This window comes from Pomacea canaliculata, linkage group LG1 (genome assembly GCF_003073045.1).
Source record: "Pomacea canaliculata isolate SZHN2017 linkage group LG1, ASM307304v1, whole genome shotgun sequence".
Lineage (NCBI taxonomy): Eukaryota > Metazoa > Mollusca > Gastropoda > Architaenioglossa > Ampullariidae > Pomacea > Pomacea canaliculata.
Window position 1 is genome coordinate 18233252 of NC_037590.1, and position 17346 is coordinate 18250597.

Below are 17346 nucleotides of genomic sequence, written 5' to 3' on the forward strand. Positions count from 1 at the left end.
TCTTTAAAGAGAGAAAGACAGACGATTTGGAGACGCGGTCTATTTTAGGCGTTTTCACGCCTCGCCAAGGGACACAACCTCGATGTTTCAAAGACGTGATCATGAAGGTAGTCTCCCCTTTACGTTGCACAAGTGCTTGACTGCAGAGAAAGGTTGTTATTTCCTCTCTCTCTCTTTGAAGTCGTTGGATGAAGCCGACATAAAATATATATTTGAATGGTTTCTCGCTAACGAGGCAAAGCAAGCATCGAGAAAAAATATATTCCTGGAGCACAAGGAGAGAGGTTGTCAACTGACAAGATTTGATGGACGGGAGGCATCGTAGATGGTTTGTGTGTGTGTGAGACTAGCAGGTCATATGTGTCGTCAACAGATACACTGCCACACCTGCCAATTGTTATTTACATCCGGGCCTTACTCCATCACTAGCACCGCGAGATGAACTTGCGAGCAGTACGTACGTACGTAATCACACGTGCGCGCGCAGTCTTTGCTTAGACACGATGCCGTACGTATAGACAGCGAAAAGCTCTTACTGATCAAAACAATTCAAACGACAACAACAGCACAATATTGTTAATCATAAAATGCAATTGTCTATCTGTCAAAAGAAAAACCAAGCCCAGTACAGTGGCAGAGAGCACGGAACGCAGAAATTGAGAGTAATGTAAAGGACTTCGTGATACCAGCCCAAGGGTGTAGACTTGATTAACAGACATTACACACACACATGGACAGAGAAGCGGACGAGGACAGCCAGTCTGACATACAAAAGTTAAAGTTTTTGGCCGAATGACACTGAAGGAAGCTTACATATACTTATATTTTTCTAGCGATTAAGCCGCACAGAGAGAGAGAAGGTGGATGGGGAGAGTGTCACACTTTTTACCTCCCCTTTTGCACTTTAAAAACTCGTGATCCGAGCAGAACATGAGCTTTATTAGGGGATAAAAGGAGTATAGGTATTTCACCTTGTCCCTACTCGTCTTGAGGCCACACACACATATATATGTATATAAACTTGATCCCAACGAAGCGACAGACGGATAGCTGACAATAGAATCACAGCCAGGAGATTTTGCCACAGAAAGTAGTCCAGACGAAGGATAATAATCTGTGTCGACCAAAAGCCAAGGTTCACCATCATTTCTGATATAAGTTTAGAAAGGTATCATTTAGGACACCATTTTTTTTTATTATTCGTTCTTTGCTCTTCCGAACAAATTTCATACGCGCCATGTAATCTGAGAAGAGGCAGGATTCCTATCTTAAGAACAGCTAGGTAGTTTTATTTACATGCCAACAGGACGTCTAAACGAAGAAACCACAATGTTACACTACACCGCCTACCAGGGACTAGCGACCTCTTTCTCTTTCGGATCAGTACTCGTCTATAACAGACATTCCGAGCAAGTTGTTAGTCTGCACACTGCGCGCATGTGTTCGTGCGTCGGTGCGTGCGGCACCTTGTGTTTCATCGTGCAGCAATGTCCTTTGAAAGTTTTGTGAACTCAATAGTTAATCATATAGAAAAAGGACAATACACAATACCACCTTACTGTTGTCTTCTGGACTAGCGCATCTCGAATGAGGTCACACAGACATACTTTCTCTCTACGATATTGAGTTCCCATGGCTGTCAACGACTTTCGCGAGGCTCTGATTCCTCTTCGTGTGTCGGAGCAGACATTGCTGGTTGCCTGTTGCGCACTAGGAAGTAATTTCCACAAACACGGGTACATGGGTGTACGGGTACAAAGTCGGCTTAAGTTTTCAGACGGGAGGAGCGACCACATTCATCGGCTGACAGTTGGTGGCAAAGCTTGCACGGGGAAGGGGTTGCTCTTGTCACATCAGCCGAGAATATAGAGAAGATTAAGTCTTGTTCGCAGTGGATAAACAGAGTTCGCCAGAAGAGTCCTAGAACTGTCACTCATCAGATGTGATTCAAACTCTGCTGCAATGCTGTGGATTCTCGCCCTGGCTGCTGTCATCGCAGACACTAGTCTTTCGGTAAGATTTGACCACGAATTTGTATACTTATACTTGTATAGGGACACAAGTCCGGGATTCGACCTTTGACGAGACATTCCTTACGAGTTTGTAAGAGATGACAGATTTATTTCTCCCAATGTTTGTCGATTCTTGGTGGTTCGTTGTGATTGTATCTATGCAGGTAACCGGCCCCTATAACATATGCAGACTTAGTCTTCTTTAAAGTAAAATTTATAATTTAATAAGGTAACCATGATATTTATGCGATTGTAAATAACGGATAGTAAACTGTTACAAGTAAGCAGGTAAAATGAACACCTGCTGATAGTGAACATTTTGAGAAACTGTGACGTGTAAAATATCTGTTACTTATTTTGTCTCCATGTTTAAGTCAGAATTATTTAAAATGTTTTACTATTGTTATCTCTCTCTGGTGTCGTTTGACTGAGAAAAAGACACAGGAAGTGAGTCATAAATTAAACTCAACATTTAGGGATAGTACTTCAGCTTACCGCTCCGACATTACATGCTGTTCATATCACTACATGTAGCAGTTTATTTAGCACAAATGCAGGTCTCCCTCCATTCTCCCTCCTTTGTTCCATCATCTCCCCCTCCCCCTATCCGCTAGTTTTCTCTGTCGGGTTCATATTCACTTTTGAGCTTTCTGCTCTATTTGGACCGACGAGAAAGCACTTTCTCTATAAGTGCCGGTCCTCTGTGTTCACAGCACACAACTGACTGAGCGCAGCGAAAGTTTTAAACCTAACCCCCACCCAATGGATGAATAACAATACAGCCATTTTTTTTTTTTCTTTTTTAAAACTCTGCATGACTGGGTCTGTTTTGTCCCCTAAGTGAATCCAAGTTTTCTTTAAATAACGCACACATCGCAGTTACTAGATAGTCTGTTCCGGGTTTTGAAGAGTTATTTAATAACGTGTAAGAAATGTAAGAAATACACAAGTGTTGTTGTAAGTCCCGACCTTCTGATTTAACCCTCTCTCTCACTCATTTCCCCCACCTCTCTCCTCTTTCTCTCGTTCTGTCTTTTTCATTCGCTCATTCACTCTTTCGTTTGGTCCCTTGCTTTCTTGCATACATTTTCAGAATTTCTCCGACAAACTTTTTAAAAAAATGGTTGGGGTAAATGAAAAGAAAGATAATCTTAATCAAACATTCCACCCACACGAATTCAGATAAGAGTAAATCAGACTTGCTCGATGGAGAAATGTGCGAACGCTGGGGTTGTGATGACCTGAGTTGTTCAAGAAGATATGCACGTGTGTTTACCGTCAGTGAAGGAGGAACAAGACATTTTTCATGCAGGTGTAACCTTCATTCTCTGCCTTGTAAACAAGCGCGTGATCTTAATGGATTAAATGCATGTAAGATGCATGATGTTGTAGAGAAAACACACCAAGGCGTGAGGCGATAAAAAATACTTCACGGAACTTACAGCAAGTTGTGACGGAAAACACGTCAGGGCATATTAATGAGACATTAAATAATACTTGTTGTTACCGAGAAGATACACCGCCATGTCTTATTTTACACAACTAATGGCATTGTATATTTGTCCTTTCGCTAAAACACAGTATTTACAGCTGTAAAGCTACATTTAAATCAATCAATCAACACACAATACTGTTGAAATAGAAGCAGTAGTATTTGATATCATTATCTGGACTGATCGTCAATACTTTGCCCTTCATGTTTTAATTGTTCTAAAAGGTTCTCCCTTCATAAACTAACATGAAATTAGACGATGTTTACACCCCTATCTTCATGCAATCATCACTCTTGCCACCCGACTAGAAAAGACCAAGGAGCTATTCAAAATATACGTATTCAAAATCTGTTTGAAGGGTTCTGGAATTTTTAATTGGTTATTTACTGTTCATGTTCTGTGTGCTACTTGTCAAACGAGAAGCTCTGTAGTCCCGTCATTTTCTAGGGGAAAAGGGAGGGTGTGTATGTGGTGGGGGGCGTGTTCATCCGCTTGAAGGATAAAGATGCTTGCACATTCATTTCCTCCTGTCATTGCCACGGAACCGACGAAGATCAAAACACTAGCACACATGATTTTTCAACCAGAAAAAAAGGTGAGGAAAATGGAGGAAAGCAGTAATATGGATTATGGGTTATCCGTTCATTTTGTGTTAATGTGTGTTAATATGGATTATGGGTTATCCCTTCATTTTGTGTTAATGTGTTCACATTTCTGCGTCTGTCTGTCTGTATTTCACCTTTTTTGTTTGCTTATGCATTCATGAAAATAGCAAGTCAGTGAGGGTTTTTAAAGATGCTGAAGCATACGACACATAAGCTGACCTGCAAGGAAAAAACCGGTTTATTTGTTTATTTTGAAAAAATTATATTAACGTTTTTTCCTGATATTGGTTTTCCTGACGATATTCTTTAAGTATTTAAGTTGGGTTTTTTCCTAGAAGTGGTATTCACTGCAAAACTTTAGTGTAGTTTTTTGGCTTTAAGTTGGATAGGGGGATGCAAAGAAAAAACTCAGTCACACCAACCATAATAATATGATTTCTATAGCCACTTAAAACATCAAGGGGCACAAGGAACACGAGCAAGTTTTCGGGGAAAATCCCGGGGGAGAATAAACACACACCTCGTAGAGAGTGCAGTGGACGTCGGGTACACACAGGTCCAGTAGATGAGAACATGTGAAGAGGACATGGACTGTACATCAGAAACAGAAAGTTGAAATTGCAGAGAAATTGTGACAAGCAATCATGGCGTAGAAATGTGAAGTGCGGTCACGTGCTCGGGCTTCCCGCTATGGGAACATATATTATAATTATTAATCTGTCAAGTCAAGAAATTCTCGGTAAGATGGCCGGAAGTACAGGCGGCAGAGACCTTTAGTGGTCTAAAGAGAAAATGATTTGGCGCAGGCATAGAACAACAGAAATATCAAGTGTTACAAAAAGCACAAGCAACAGGAGACATCAAAGTTGACAATCAACCAATCAATCGATCGATCAATCAATCAACCAATCAATCAATCAATCCGTACCTTCAAATTAGAAGCAGTATTTAGCATCTTTATCTTAAATAATATTCAAGAGGTGTATCTTGCATTTCGCCATTTTACTGATTCAGCCTATAATCCTTCTTACTGTACCTTCATTACATACATTTGAGTTATGAATTACCTGATACAGAAGTGCTTCAAATGGTTTTCCTCTTTTACAGGTGAGTTTGCCCAAGGGTCTCGAATGTCAGCCAGGTTTGTTTTCTGAGATCTCATCTTTAGTGTTTGTAAAAATTAAAGCTGTTCTTCCTCCACAACACAGAAATACATGCACACAGTCACTCACGGTATAACTGACACAAACACAAACGGATGAATGAAACTAGTATATACTCTCACTTCTGACTAGAGAAGTACCGATAGTTTAGTTATTGTATTAATGTATCAATGATTATATATGCAATTTATGGTCTTCTCTTTTTGGTGCATCCACAATACACTGATCCTGAAAACTGTCTCACTACAGTTTGTGGTTACATTCCCTTCGCCAACTACTCTGTAAGCTTCTGAAGTCTTACTTTTAGTAAAGACATAGCTTGCAGAGATTCTGTTTGTAGTGGACAACTTAGTAGTTATGTAAAAAAAAAGCTGCTTGTGATTCATGTCAGAACAATAATTTGTCCAAAAATGTCTGGAGAGTTTTGTAAGTCAGTGCTGTTGGTCTGCAGGGTGGACGAACCTGGGTGTGAGCTGCTTTCGCGCATTTACTGCACAACTGCCTTGGGACACTGCAAGTCGAGTGTGCGAATGGTAAGTCTGCAGCAAGGAGAAGAAGGATGAAAGAGGACAGGTTACTCTGTCTAACTATTGTCCTTCTATAGACTTTGGGCTGCGTAACTACAATCATGAGCATTGGTATGAATGAGGACTCGCCGATCAAGGTTGCAAAGGATCAGCATTTATCCCTTATGGACATTTTTCTCACAAAGAAGAACACGTTTAACAAGCGGGAAAACCCTTCAATTTCATTGCATTTTTTGACACAAAATTTTCGGTGGACAAAACTCAGGACAACTCATTAATACTTTAGTATCACTTTTTTTTAAACTACAGCATCTACAACATATTGGTATAAGGTATCTTATGGTCAAGCAATATTATATATTTTCAGAGATTATTTATCCTTATTATTATCTGGAAATCACTTTTTTGTGAAGTAGTGTTTATTTCTTGGTTTATCGTTGAGTGCAACCAGTGAAGGAGATATTCACACAAACATGGAAGCTCATTCTCGTCACAGGTTCACGAGTCAGGGTAAAATGTGAGATGTTACGAGGTCACAGGTCAAGCTACATTCCAAGCCAAACTATGACTCCAAATGATAGGTCACAGCTCATACAAAATGCAAACCTAAGCCCCATAAAGAATGTGAACTCAGAGAGCTCCATGACGAACAACCGAACTTAAAACCACTAACCCTACCCGATAGCAAAATTATTACGGGGCTTTACTAACCTAAGTTTGTTGTTATGGCATTCTATCAGTAACATGTGATCAAATTTGTAGGATTGGCTAGGACCTTCTGTATAACAGTAATTAAAATCAAGATCCCAAAGGCCTTGCATTTTAAATAACAATGACCGGAATAAGATGCCAATGTCCACGGTCGCTTTATCATTACTTTTTAGAATCAAAATATCAGGCTTCGTCAGTAGTTTTAATATTAAACTATTACAGTGTCATGATGGCATGACTGTTAACTGGTGTGTCTCACAGGCACGGATCTCACCTGCTGAAAGTAAAAGAATTAGACGATGACCTTAATGTTACAAGTCTTCTGCCGCCAGACGACAAGCTGAAGGAGTTCTGGATAGGTAACTGACTTTAATGGTTTATTTTGTCCTTTATTCTGCTTATTTTTTATTTCCTTCCGTTACACATTCTTCTAATAGTGTTCCATCCTCCTATTTCCTTGATTTTTTGTTTTTTCTTTCCTTTTTTCTTTCTTTCCACTTTGTTTTTTTTCTTATTTTATGTAAAAATGAACTAACAATGTGGTGCACTCAAGCTCAGTCATCTATTCCAGCTTAAGCCACAGAAGTTGTAGGATCTCGATTTTGTGTGATTGGTTCTTAGCCCCTGTTTATATTCATCCCCCTTTCTTTCCTTCACCCGACTACATTCCCTGCTACATTTCCCCTCCCTCAGCTTTGTCAGGATCTCACCTGACAGCAGACACCGTGACCAACAGCTACGCCGACGAAAACCATGTCGCCGTTGCCGTCAGCAAGTGTGTACTGGCAAGAGCAGGGGACGGTCACGTGATCTGGGCACTGGCCCCATGCGAAAGAAAATCATCTTTTATCTGTACGAGACCTGCTGCACCAGAAGGTAGGTACGGGTACAAATGTACTCACATTAACCTATTTTTGAGTACAGTAGGTTTTTTTTATCTGTTGTGAATTCCCGTTAGTTCATGCCGCTCTGTGTTTGTGACTGTGAGGAGTAGGAGGTGTAGCTAAAGGTGTAGCAAAAGAGCAGGCATAATATAATCTCGGGGACAGCTATCTACTGGAGGCAATGTTACTTTTTACTTGGTTTTAGGGTGTTTCCACTGCACCAATGAGAAGTTCGTGTTGTCCCGCTTTGCTTGTGACGGAGAGGACGACTGCGGAGATGGATCTGATGAAATCGACTGTGGTGAGTGTTTTGTTTTGTTTTTAAATTAAAGACCTACCCAAGTCGAACATTTCTTTTTCAAACGGCAAGGTTTAGCTCATAACAAGATAGTAACCTTTAACTATATAAGCTTCTTAATTTACATATTATGATCTTATTATTCTGAAACACCCATTAACAATGAAGTCCTCCTTCCTCAGCTCACATGAGCTCAGTTGACGGTACTATTCCAAATATAACTTAAAATTATGTGTCAACCGACTCTTCTTTCGCATTTAAGATAACTGATTAACTAGCAAAAGATTTTCAGCAATAAACATCAATACAATGTGGATTATTACGCCGTTATTACAAACCAGAAAGGAAAGCATGAGTCAGCACGACACGATTTTATTTTCCACTACAGAGAAGCACTGCAGTTATCTCTTGCAAGAACCGGAAGGACCGATTTTCTCCCCTGGCTGGCCTGACGTCTACCCACGAAACGCACGGTGCTTCTGGAAGGTGCGACTACAGCTGGGCTCTAACGTGCGTTTACAGGTAAACCTAACGATGCAACTGCTACAACTTATACATACAAGTTAGCCAAAAAAGTTATTCATGAACACGCATGACACTGCGTACAGACATTACAATAAATAAATAAACAAATAAATAAGACGTGAATGTAAAAGGCAAGTAAACATGTCAGCCAACTTGTGATGCAGTTCACAGATTTCTCCACTGAACCGGATGTGGACGTGGTGACGGTGTATGTCGGCGGACCTACGATACAAACATCTCGTCAGGTGGCGCGCTTGTCGGGACAGCTGAACGACACAACTTTACCTACGTTCATCAGCGACAACCACTTCCTCCTCCTCACCTTCGACTCCGACATCACGCAAAGCAGTCGCGGCTTTAGCGCCGTCTTTACGACAGGTACAGTTGACTGCACGTCGTGTGTTTACAGGTAGACACGAGGGGTGGGCGGCGGGGACAGCTGGTCTTTACAGATAGACACCTGCGGACGCAGAAATATACCTGTGTTCATTGATCGAAAAGCTGTATACGAAAACCTAAGGGAACTTGAAAGTCAGTAATCGTAAACGAAAAAGGAGAATCTTAAGGTTCATTATGTATTTTACTCCACAGTCAAGGCAACGGGATTTTCTGCCCAAGGGAAACGCCTGACGGCTACTCCAGAGGTGGCGGATCTGTTTTCACCTTTCTACCCGAGTTACCTGGCCTGGCAGGACTACACCTGGGTCATCACGGCAGACAAGGAGGACAAAACGATAACTCTAGAGGTTTGTGCATTTTTATTTTCTTGGTAGTTGCTTACCTTTCTTTGGCCCAAACCTCTAAAGACATAAGCCAACTCTGGGCTAAATGACATTTTTAAAATATTATGTACTTATGACGGAGAATAGCCAGTGTGTCAGTCGGGGAGGAGGGTGAGCGATAGCGGGCAGCGTTTTATGTATGGAAAATCTTCGTGTACTTCGTGTACTTACTGGAATATAGGTAGTATCATATGATAGTATCATATGAGGAGTGGATATGAAGGATTAACACAGCTGTTCTAGATCGTTATATTTTGTATATATAACTTCAAGGCAAGAACTCACAGAAGAACACTGCATTTAGGTTCTAGAAACTGTCTTATTCCCTCACGCCTGGTGAGACTAAGACCGCCTTTTATGATAATAAAAATACAGTATTGTACTCTTGCATTAGTTTATGATGTGCTTCCATGCTCATTGTCCAGTCTGGTGCATTTTCAGATCGTGGATGTAAATCTGACAGGGCGCGACAAGGTGCTACTTCGAGATGGAGAAACGGCCTATGGTACCCTACTGACGGAAGTGACGTCCTCCACTCGTAACTTCCTGCCCTACGTTCTGACAACTGGTCGACACCTTTACATCACCATGCAGACTCGCGGTCCGGATGTAGGCAAGGGATTCCACTTCCGGTATTGGCAGGGTCAGTGTAAAAACTTTGTTAACTCACAGAAAACCTTCTGATTCAAAAAATAAGCCAGGTTAATGATGTGTTTAACAAAATTTAAAAAACTTTTTATGTGTTTAACGTTTTTTTTTCTTTGTTTCCCCTTTTAGGATGTTCAGTGAAATTGAATGCCATCAATGGTACAGTTCACTCTCCCGGATACCGGAAAGGAAAGGGGCATTACGGACTACGACAATCTTGCATCTTTGATGTTACAATACCACAGCTACAAACAGTAACAATTCAGCTTAATCATGTGGATCTTGATGACAACGACTACCTTCTGGTAATACATCTAAGTGTTTGTTGGTCTTGTGCTGTCTTACAGAAAGTCAACAGAGAGAGTGCGTGTGTTTATGCGCCTATGTTGGTTCGCGCAGTTTTGTGTAGCCCGTGTTCATTATCCGAACAAGTAATTTATAAAATACTTACGAGCCTCCCTCGATATTTTAGGCAGACACACAGGATAACCTGGACTCTTATTTCAGCTGTACGACAGTGACCATCTCCTGCTCAACGTCACAAGGTCGCCATCCCTTGTACCCTTTGACGTCAGCAGCGGCCGGTTCCGCGTGATCTTCGAATCAGACGACAGTTACACGAGCAATGGCTTTTCCCTCACTTTCTCTATCAGTACGTGAGCCCTTGGCACAGAACTGTGCATTCAGTGAAATGATTGACACTTTCCCAAATTTGCATAGATGTGTGTAAGCTGCAGTGAAAAGAAAATTGTTTTGTACTTCGGTAGACAGGAGACCAATGCGTACAGTACATTTATAGATGGGGTGTTCATACAGTACATTTATATATTGCTTGTGTAAATTAATGAATTGTTTTTCGCGCTTATCGTTCTTTGTGGTTTTGTTTAGGTTGTCCCAAGTTGCAGTTGGACTCCCATACACTGAGCAGCCCACAGCTGTATGTGTATCGTTTTGGCGCCAAGGTGGTTGTGTCCTGTGCTGATGGCTACTCCTTTCATGACTCGGACAGTCTTCATGCATCACAAGACACCCCATCAACCGGATCACTAGAGCTGGAGTGTTTAGAGGGAGGCGTCTGGAGCGTCACTGAACTACCTTCTTGTAAATGTAAGTATTATGAAAGATCTGATGATGATGAAAGGTGTTCTTCCCAGCAGTTATGTTTTCCAAAGGGTACTTGCTGAAGAGGTAAATATAAACTTAGAGCGATTTAGGTATTTGCTCTCAACCTTTGTGTTTCTGTCGCTGTTCTCATCAGTGTTTTATTAATCTGTTGTTGCTGTCTCGTAGTACAATGTCCCCCGGGTTCGTATCGAGAGAATGTGTCCCAACAGTGTGAGGAGTGCGACAAAGGCCAGTATCAGCCTTCAGCTGGCGCCACCTCTTGCCAGGAATGCCCCGCCGGAACTACCACTGAGGCATCGGGGAGCCGAGACGCCATGGAATGCAAACGTAAGCCTTACATCAACAGTCGCCTTTTGTATTGTGCATCATACGACGTGATAATATTGATAATAATAATAATGATGTTAAAGCCTCGGTTACCAGACAAATTTAATATATTTAAAAATAAATTCATTTATTGTCCTCTCAAGCAGTCGTTCAAAACTGATAACACAGAAGATATTTCCATCTCGTGTGCGGACGTTTTGCCGACGGACGTTTCGCCGCCGGACGTTTCGGAGCCGGACGTTTTGTCGACTGGACGTTTCGCCTCTGGACGTTTCGGAGTCGGACATTTTGCCGACCGGCGTTTCGATGCCGGACGTTTCGCCGCATTATGTCAGAGAGAGAGAGAGAGTTTACTTACTTCTCAAAGAATGAAAGTAACTACTAGATTACACAATAATTCTTTATTTCAAACAAATTTTACACACAGACTTCACAGACAGTTCACTTTGATTGTCACAGATTATGCGCAACAGCTTTGAGAAAAAACATTGATACAATGTGTGAGCTAACGGTTCACATGAGGAGGGATAGTGAGAGAGAGTTCACTGATACATTGATACAATGGCGAGAGAAATGTGTGAGCTAAGGGGCGTCACACACTTGACTTCGGCTAAAGGTCCCGCGTGAAATGCCGAAATGAAGTGCCCCGCGCCCAAACGTCCGGCGGCGAAACGTCCGTCGGCGAAAAGTCCGTGTACCTTTCCATCTAGCGATATGATTTAATAATACTTGCGTGTATTTCAGTAAAATGCCAGGCGGGATATTTTTACAACCGGTCAGCAGAGGGATGTTCTCCGTGCCCACAGGGCTATTACCAGGACACTTCGGGACATTTCTTTTGCATGCCCTGCCCTCCGCACACGTCCACCGCTCAGCCAGGCTCCAACTCCTCCCGCCTGTGTTTTGGTATGCCGGCTCTTTATTTTTTTACAAAGAAAAGACTTCAATTACTTTATAAGATTCTTCAACTGCTCTGTAAGCTGATGATGTTTCTATTTCTTCGCCATTAATACACACACTCGTATCTCTTTCCTTGACATCCGTTTCTTTACCTTCCTATTTTATTCCTCTAAAATAGAAACAGGCTTACATTATCACACATAAATTATAACACAAAGAACATGAAATAACGAGGAAGAACAAACAAACAAACAAACAAACAAAAAAAGAGACAGGACATTGATTGGATTACGAAAGAGATCCTATTTAAAAAAAACTATTTGCTGAGAACACAAATGTCAGACATTTCACTCACAAGAGAAAGTGCGATCATGAATTTGTCACAGACGATCGCGTGTATGACGGCGACCTGGAGAGCCAAGGACTGGTCATCGTGGACTACCACCACGACACCGTCGTCAAGACGCTGGCTCGCAAAAGCAACGCACCACACCGCCTCTTCTTCCTCAGCGACATCACATCTGCGAGAAGAAACAGGAGCCGAGACCCAGACCATAGTTCTACACACGCTCGGCATGAGAGATCAGTAACTGTGGATGCCGAGGACTTGATAGAAAGCGGGTGTGGCTCAGGAGAAAGTAAGCAATATCTTCAAATACCTGCTCCTTTCTTGGGGGGAAAAATAGTTTGGTCATTGTTTTGTAGAATTTTTGTTGTTGTTGTTGGTGTTGTTGTTGTTGATTTTAAACAACAATTAACTAGCTTTAGAGAAAAAGAGTGCTATAATGAGTCTGTTAATTAAAATGACGGCCATTGTTGATGTCTCGTGGAGGGCACTCATTGCCAGTCTTAACATTTTTTTTCTCTTTTTCAACAGTCTTGCACTGCGACGACATGCAGGCATCGATGTGTAACGATACACAAGATTGTTTGTTATCAGACAGCGGGAGTCCGTATTGCAAGTGCAAACCCATATACTGGGAAACCTCGGATCACCATTGCGTTCGTAAGCTCACGTTCTTCAAACATCTCTTGCTGTTTACATTTTTTGTCATAAATTTTTAATGCTCGAGTAAATCAGATTTGTCACGGAATGTTCACTGCATGTAGGTCTGTGACAGGATCAGATTAAATGTTGGACATGGTATTTATTCATTGTGTTTCATTACGAAGCTGAAGCTCATCGGAGAGTCGTTGTAAGTAGGTGTAAACTCACTGAAGTAATGTTTTAGTTTGTATAGCATTGTGAAGTAAAGTTACGAAAATTAAAACATGTCAGTCAATGAACAGCAAAAGAAGAAACACCTTATTCCTATCACACATCAAAGCTTTGTGTGTCTTGCTATTCTGTATCATGTGTCTTCAGCCTATGAAGATGGCCAGATGCTGTACCTGACTACACCTCTAGGTGTGCCTTTTAACAAAGATCTCAATAATAAGTCTGGAATCAGTTTTAAGACATTTCAACGGGAATGTCAAGACACAGTAAGTACAATTAAAAAAAAAAAAAGTACGACTATCCACGCAAGTTTTCAAATGTCTACCCATCTAAGTGTTCACCTCAACCCAATTTATTAGTTCCATCCCTTTAACCATTAAAAATGATTGTCTCATGTATGTTTGTACATGTGCACATGTTGTGTTTGAGTGAACTTTGTTTGGTTTATCGGTTTTAATAAAATTGATCTTGTTTGTGAAGCTCGGTTCTCCATATTCTGTGTCACGTGTGTCATAAACATGATTGCAATTTTTCGATGAATCTTCCGTTGTGAACTATGGCACCTTTTCGACTTTTTCTTCTTCCGGTTTGCAGTTTGTTGATATCTTTAAGATTGTCGAGGCCTACAAATATCTGGGAGTCCTGGAATTCAGGTACGAGCTTTTTCCATTGTTGTTGTGGAACAATATTTAACAACGTTCTTTGTCAATATTAACTCTTTGCATCTTCTGGAGTAAAAAAAAAACCAGTGCAATGTTATCAACAATATTATTCTGAATGTAAAATTAATAAACCTGTTTTTTCTTTCCTGATAAAGGTCCGCGAATGACAATGCTAAGACTGTGGTGGTCTTCGCCCTCCTGTGTTCTACAAACATCACGAATCAGATCGTGGTGAGGGTAGCGCAGATAGTGCTGAGTTTGGAGAACAACAAGACTGTGATAATCGGAAACCAAACGTTAGGCATTACGTCACATATCGGTATCTTCACCTCCCTGTCGGCCACGAACAGCAGCCATGATGGTGAGCTCATGGTTCCTGTGTCGCGAGGTGTTAATGGCAACAATTGTGGCAGTGTGAATCTGTATTGTATGCCAGCCATCCTTTTGTGCCTCCAGCTTGTCCTTTCGTGCTGTTGTTTGAATATATTTTATGCCAGCCATCTTTCTGTGCTGCCAGCTTGTCCTTTAGTTCTGTTGTCAAGTTTTACTTCATTTGTATGCAGTGTTTGTACTCTCCTTTTTTGTGTCCCTGTTTCTTTCGTTTCTTTTCTACTGCCTTTTTAATTATCTTTTCGTGTCCTCTCTTGCATTTCTTTTTTTTTTTTTGCTTCAATCCGCTTTTTAAAAAGTCATCTTACAACATTCATTTTAAGAAGTGTTATGGAATGTGATTCAACAGCGGTTGACTGGTGTAACGAAGCCCTCTCTCCGTCCTGTCCTCCCGGGGAGCAGTGCGTTGACACGGAACTCCGTTACTTCTGCGCACGTAAGTATTTTGAAAGAAGGGCTAGTCTCTGGAGATGACTTTATGGTTCAAGCCATGAAGTTAAAAAGTGTAGTTATTTTATTTGTAGAAATATTTGTTAGCACAACGTTCCTCCCAGCAGACGACAGTTAACTCCACTGCTTACGCCACGAGCTATCTATAACATAACCGCTAGCCTCCCGTTGAGCAACATTAATGGCCCTGATAGTCTACATTTGCACATTATTATTCTTATTCTTATTGCAGCCGTGTCTTCAGATCCTTACACCAGCAAAACTGGGGCGATCGCAGGCGGCGTCATCGGTGCATTCGTGGCTGTCGTACTCATCTCAGTCCTCGCAGTTTTCATAGTCAAAAAGAGGCATGTTAGATTTTTTTCCACTAGAAGGTACAGTATCTGAATGCAAACATTTCAAGTACCTAGTACACTGCCCTTTGGGTGATGCAGTGATCTGAAACTAAAAGACGGTTGCTGGCTTTGCTTACAGCCAACAGGCCGCCATATTGGTATTCGTGAGGTGATGCAGCCTCAGTACTTGGAATGCCGTAAACTTAACGCTGGTTGTTTGGTTTTTTTTTTTTCTTGAACAGTTTTAATTCCTTAATTTCAGAACTAAACAAGTAGGTATCAATCTTTTCTATGCTGTCATTATTCATCACGTGTAGTAAGACAGTGCGCGAATGTTCCCTTGTACAATTCCTGGTTTTTGCAATTTGCATTCCCACCGACAGCACACTTGAAAAAAATTATTACTTACCACAAACAGAAGAATTTCTGCAATTTTGTACATCCTCCACTTTTTTGGAATAAATTGCGGCTCTGAATTTTTTTTTCCTCGTAACTTTATCGAATATCCCAGGGCTCACGCTTTACAAATTAACCACAGTCCTGTCACAAGTAGATTAAGAAAATCGTTCTCTGAGCCCATAGATATTATTAATATAATAAATATCGTGCAAACTTGTAACAATAACAGAATTTCACTCTATTTCATCTGCAGACGAAAAAGCCAGGAAGAGCGACATGCTTTGCGGAGTGGTCCACGGGAACGACAATTTAATACCTACACGTCCACGGGAGTTCTAGAAATGTAAGTGAACGGGGTCGTCCTTGGCACTGACACTTGAACGAGTCTTTTATGTGTAATGTGCAGAAAAATCGGATCTTTGGGACTAAATCTTCTTTTCTTCAGTCTCCTTTTATTTTCTTCAAACACAAAACTAATGACGGAGTCAGTCTGACCACGAACTTGTATTACTGGACTGTGAGGAGACGATTTTTTCCAGTTAACTACTAAAACGAGGCAGGTGTGTACACAGCTTCCGGTTTAGTCACATTCATTGTTTAAGCTCGCCGAGACTAACAGCGGAGAACTTCAATGAAGCGTTGGTCTCGGCAGACAGACAGCAGTCCACATATACACGTCCGTGGTCTGACGATGACTTGGCAAAGTATGCAAGGCATGCATGCAAAATCGTAAAAACTTTAGTAAAATGATAATAACGTGATCATAATAGGTACGATCACAGTGATGATATTTTGGGACCATTTTCTAAAAAAATTTATGATGATCAATCATTAAGAAACAAAGTCGATGTTTAAACGCTATTCTCGTTTATAATTTGCAACGGTGTCATTAGAAGCTTGTTGCTTGTCACAGAGGAACTGAGAGAGGCGAAAGCAGAGAGGATCTATCGGCCGATGAGCTCAATCCATACGACGTGCTGTTAGAAGGATTCGCCGACGGAAGGAAGAATACAGATAAAGGAAAGACTGAAGAGAATTTGTACTACAACACGGGACCAGGTGCCCAACAGGACCGGCTGGGCGGCGAAGCCAGCGGATTGAGCGTCGGTGATTACGAGCAGCTCGACGCCAAGACACGTGCCTTCTACGGGGAGGACACCCCAGAACATACGTACACGGAGATGGGCGAGGGAGCCGAAGAAACGAGCTTTTACGAGTCGTTAAAGGAAGGCAGCAAGAAGCGGGAGTCGGAGCACGTGTATACTGGTTTAGGGCGACGTGAAGGAACATTTGCGGAAGACAAACCTTACGCCAACTTGCGTTCAGACAGCCAGCGCCCACCCGCGACATCAGCCAGCCACAAGGCCGGCAAAAACTGATCTCACGCAACATCATCAACAGCAAAGTCTTTGCTAGTGTTTCAAGGAAAAGAGCTCTTCTGGTGGTGTGAAAAGGAGATAATTTGTTTTGGTGACCCGCTCGTTAGTTCTGAGGGAAAGGTAGACAATGTAAAAGTGGGCGCTAATTGGATAGCTCACGATGTTCGTTGTGACGAGGAGGGCGAGGAAGAGTGCTTGTTTTGGAGAAGCAAATACAGGTCTAGCCACATCGATAACTGATGACAAAGACAATGAGGTGGATGGGCGGCACTCCTCCTTTGTACTGTGCTGGACATGAAAAGTTAATCATTGAGGTGATGAGGAATCATAAGCTTCAGTCAAAAAATAATTGGTTGTTCTTAGTAGTAGTAACCATCCAAGTCCTTTCAGAAAATGTATATTTTTGCAGTATTCAGACGCTAAGCTCTCTACCAAAAATTACAAAGAAAAATTATTTATTATCGGCTTTTTTGTCTGTTTACCGTTATTGGATGTATATACTTCCAAGAGAT

General features: G+C 41.5%; 1 protein-coding gene across 1 annotated transcript; it reads left to right on the top strand.

Moving 5' to 3' along the window:
• Positions 1 to 1335: 1335 nt before the first annotated feature.
• On the top strand, positions 1336 to 17292 carry LOC112553249. The gene is made up of 24 exons (XM_025220385.1): positions 1336 to 2013; positions 5218 to 5251; positions 5725 to 5806; positions 6773 to 6870; positions 7205 to 7387; positions 7601 to 7696; positions 8082 to 8215; positions 8383 to 8596; positions 8810 to 8964; positions 9442 to 9643; positions 9778 to 9953; positions 10156 to 10300; positions 10537 to 10755; positions 10939 to 11100; positions 11845 to 12006; positions 12387 to 12638; positions 12878 to 13006; positions 13367 to 13485; positions 13814 to 13872; positions 14037 to 14242; positions 14621 to 14707; positions 14954 to 15068; positions 15709 to 15798; positions 16369 to 17292. Exons 1-24 carry the CDS (start codon positions 1963 to 1965, stop codon positions 16832 to 16834), a joined length of 3636 nt encoding a protein of 1211 aa, XP_025076170.1. The 5' UTR covers positions 1336 to 1962; the 3' UTR covers positions 16835 to 17292.
• Positions 17293 to 17346: the final 54 nt, after the last annotated feature.